General features: G+C 39.9%; 1 protein-coding gene across 2 annotated transcripts in view; it reads left to right on the forward strand.

Annotated features, from left to right (window-relative positions):
- LOC112144623 (filamin-B) overlaps positions 1 to 3,611 on the forward strand; it is a 78,778-nt gene that overhangs the window by 54,542 nt on the left and 20,625 nt on the right. For both annotated transcript variants that reach the window (XM_024269249.2, XM_024269248.1), the window contains 2 exons: positions 1,914 to 2,054; positions 2,476 to 2,604. In XM_024269249.2, the coding sequence (XP_024125017.1) occupies positions 1,914 to 2,054; positions 2,476 to 2,604 (270 nt within the window). The remainder of the gene's footprint in view (positions 1 to 1,913; positions 2,055 to 2,475; positions 2,605 to 3,611) is intronic.

The raw sequence follows: 3,611 nt of genomic DNA on the forward strand, positions 1-3,611 counted from the left end.
TTAACAGTCACAGACACGCGCGCGCAGGTGCGAGCCAAGCTCAGGGTCACATGTTTGACAGCCGGGTGCCGCGGATCGCTGCGCGGGGCGGGCTTACAGGTCTGTGGCTCGGAGCTTGTGGAGTTCTGGTTGGGAACAGTCAGCACGTCAAAAACGTATTCCTCGACATCATATCTGTCTTCCATTCATTCTGAGAGAGACATCCACAGACGGAGCTGGTAGCCCCTTCGACATGCGGCGCGACGACAGAAGCACATTTTTTGATGAGCCGCGAGCAGCAAATTCCCCGTGTGGGGTCCTGCAAATCACGTTTGGTGCTTCCTGGCTCCTCCTTCGCCCAGCTGACTGGAGGAAGGAATAAATAATAGACAGAGGCACTGGACAGACAGCTGATGTCCCGCCCTCCAGAGTCATATACCTCACTGTGATTGGTTCATTCAGCTCGGCACATAACAACTGTCATTCATATCAGCCTTGCGGGCCGCACGAACAGTAATCTTTCATATGAAGACGGGGGCCGCAAATTATCATCCTGCGGGCCGCAGATGGCCCGCGGGCCGCGAGTTTGAGACCCCTAATCTAAATGCCTGCACTCAGAGCACAAGCCCCTCCCAATCCATGAAAACAACTAGATCCTCACATTGTGACATCACAAAGTGAGGAACAGCCCCTTCGAGGAAGAGTCTGTGCTGCCTCCAAGCTAACACGAACATCCACTTTCTTTGCTGAGTCAGCGGTAATCACAAAACACTTCAAGTTTATCTTCAAAATACCAAATATCTGCCTTTAGTATGCCAGGAATTTATGCCAACAAATTTGGTAGCCAGCTATCTTTTTTTAAGTTAAAGGCCTTTAAATGCACCCCAGCAGAAAATACAGAATATAGAGATAAATCTTTTTATCAATTTTTAATTTTCCAACGAAGTCTCGTTTCATTAAAGTCCTTTTACATTCTGATGGCCACGCTTTTTATTGGCCTTTTAACTTTGATTATTCAAAGTAATCTGACTTTTGTGGGGTTGTAAACAGGCTCTGTGTTACCTAGCAAATTAAAGACAAAGAAACTGTGGGTTGAAACCCACACAGAGACCTATAATGAACGATAATTGAGTCAGTTGTGAGAAAATAGAAATGTTTTATAAACAAACTTGGCTTTCTGGAGTTACTGCAACATGAGATGAGCTAAAAATAAAACTAACTGGATAAAGTGCAAGACATTTACTACAAATGTATATACCAATGAGAATAGTGACATTGGTTTTTTTTTTAATTAACTTGATTTCAAAATATGCTAATTTTAATGAAGTGGTGGAGGACCCATACGCAGGAGACAAGACTTGGTGGCAGAAACTTAAAACATTTAATTAACTGAAACATGACAAAAACCCATGGAGATCCAACCCAAAGTCAGAACAAAACAGAAGAGATGACCCGACACTTAAATACACTGAGATTGATTGACTAAATGAAGACAGCTGNCATGTCAGGCCCAATAAAAAAAGTGTTCCTTTAATTTTTGTGAGCAGTGTATGTGTTTCCATAACATAAAATGTATGACTGCACCATCAAAATGTAAACAAAAATGTGATTACAGGAAAAGTATGCTTCAAAAACCACTTTGGTTAGCAGTCATTCACAACAGAAAACAAGCAACAACTATCTCTTATTTTAATAAAATAAAAAGATGTTCACAGTCAAAATGTGTAAATTTGGAACCCTCATCAGCTGAGAAATCCTCATTCTAGTCAAGCTCTTCAGCGGTGATGTTAAGGATTTTTATTGCTCTTCCTGTCAGAGATCAGCTTTCATGTGTGCAGGCTGTTCTCAGGTTCTTTTAAGAAAGCAAGCATTACTCCTGAAGTTAAAAGCATGTTTGTCACTAAAGAAAATCTAATTTTTTTTTTTTTTCTCAGGGGAAGTTCTGATGCCTTCAGGAAAGTCGGCGCAACCGCAGATCACACACAACGCAGACGGGACGTTCACTGTGCAGTATGCCCCCACTGAAGCCGGCCTGCATGAGATGCACATCAAATACAACGACACGCACATTCCAGGTGCCCCCCCCACACACACACACCCCCACACACAGCACTGTAAACATTCCTGGATGGAGGATACAGTAATTTCTTCCATCAGATTCATTGGGGCTTAAAGGTGAAATAGTGAGACCTGGTGTTTGGAAAAGCAACTGCAGCTTCTTCAGTTTTGACCAGAAGATAATAAAAAAAATGATGAAACTCTTGGCTAGAGCAGTAAAGAGGTTTTTGTTCTGATGTTGCCCCAGCTGGGAATGTTTGTTCTGGAACTTTTATTTTAAATAAATTATTTAAAAGAGCAGTTGTATCTGAAATATTTAGATTTCCTGAGCTGACGTTGTGGATCTTCTCTGTTAACGCGGTGATGGGATGGTCATGGCGAGCTCCTCCCTCTCTGGTCTTCGTGTTTTTGCTTAGACGGGTCTCTCCTGTGTTTCAGAGTCGCCACTTCAGTTCTATGTGAACCACGCCAGCAGCCCCAGTGTCACCGCCTACGGCCCCGGGCTGAGTTACGGCACCGCCAACAGGATGGCCTCCTTCACCGTGTACACGGAGGACGCCTCTGAAGGTCAGGAGTCCTGCTCCCTCGTTTTCTGATCAAAACTGCCAAACATGGGAGACAATGTGGAAAAATGATTCAGGAAAACCCCAACTGCAAACCCGTTTTTATCAAATTTCCTCATTTATTTCCTTGTTTGTCTTCAATAGTGGGTTTTCTGCTCCTGTTTTAAAGACAAAGAAAACCACTTATACTTTTTTTCTTTTTACTTTTTCTGCTTTAGATGCTTTCAGCTTCCTGTTCACAACAAAACAGAACCTAAAGATCTTTTTTTTTTTTACTACTACTGGATTGGTGTGAACTGTATTGCAGTTTTCACATTTGTGCACGTTTCTGCTGTAAAATTCTCCAGAGAAGTATTTAAAAAAAATGTAGCTACAGAAATTTGAGTCCAAAAACCTTAGAAAATCCTTAGAAAAGTCATTCATGTTTCTGTCTATTTATCTTTTAATAACTAAAGAGTCATATTACCTAATGTTTAAAGCTCAAATGTATGACGGAGTATTAAGAGAACAAAATCAAGACATCAGAATAAAGTCCGAAATTTCAAAGAAGAAAGTTAAATTTTGAGAAGAGTCATAACTTTTCAAGGTAAATAATTATAAAATTGTACATTTGCAAACAAAGTAAAGCAGATTAATTGGGATTTTTTTTATTTCTGACTGATTTCTCTGAACTTTGGCATCATAAATTAAGCAAGTAATGTCTGACTGTCTTGGAACAATTTTAAATATAATATAAACATTTTATTTTTGAAAAAAACATAACTTTTCTTGATAAATCACAACTTGTTGAAGCCTAAATGTAAAACTTTTTTCTCATAAACTTGTTAATGTTTTGTTTTTTTCACTTCCTGCTTTGCTAGAGTGCGGACGCACATTTCTTTGCTCTCCCTTCTGCTTTTCGCTGATTATTTTCTTTTTTTAATCACACCAGCAATAACTTTTGAATACTTTTAATCCATCGGGTCAGATTTATTTTTCTTTTTTACTTTAAACAAAAGGATTTTCTCCTGC

This window comes from Oryzias melastigma, linkage group LG5 (assembly GCF_002922805.2).
Source record: "Oryzias melastigma strain HK-1 linkage group LG5, ASM292280v2, whole genome shotgun sequence".
Taxonomy (NCBI): domain Eukaryota; kingdom Metazoa; phylum Chordata; class Actinopteri; order Beloniformes; family Adrianichthyidae; genus Oryzias; species Oryzias melastigma.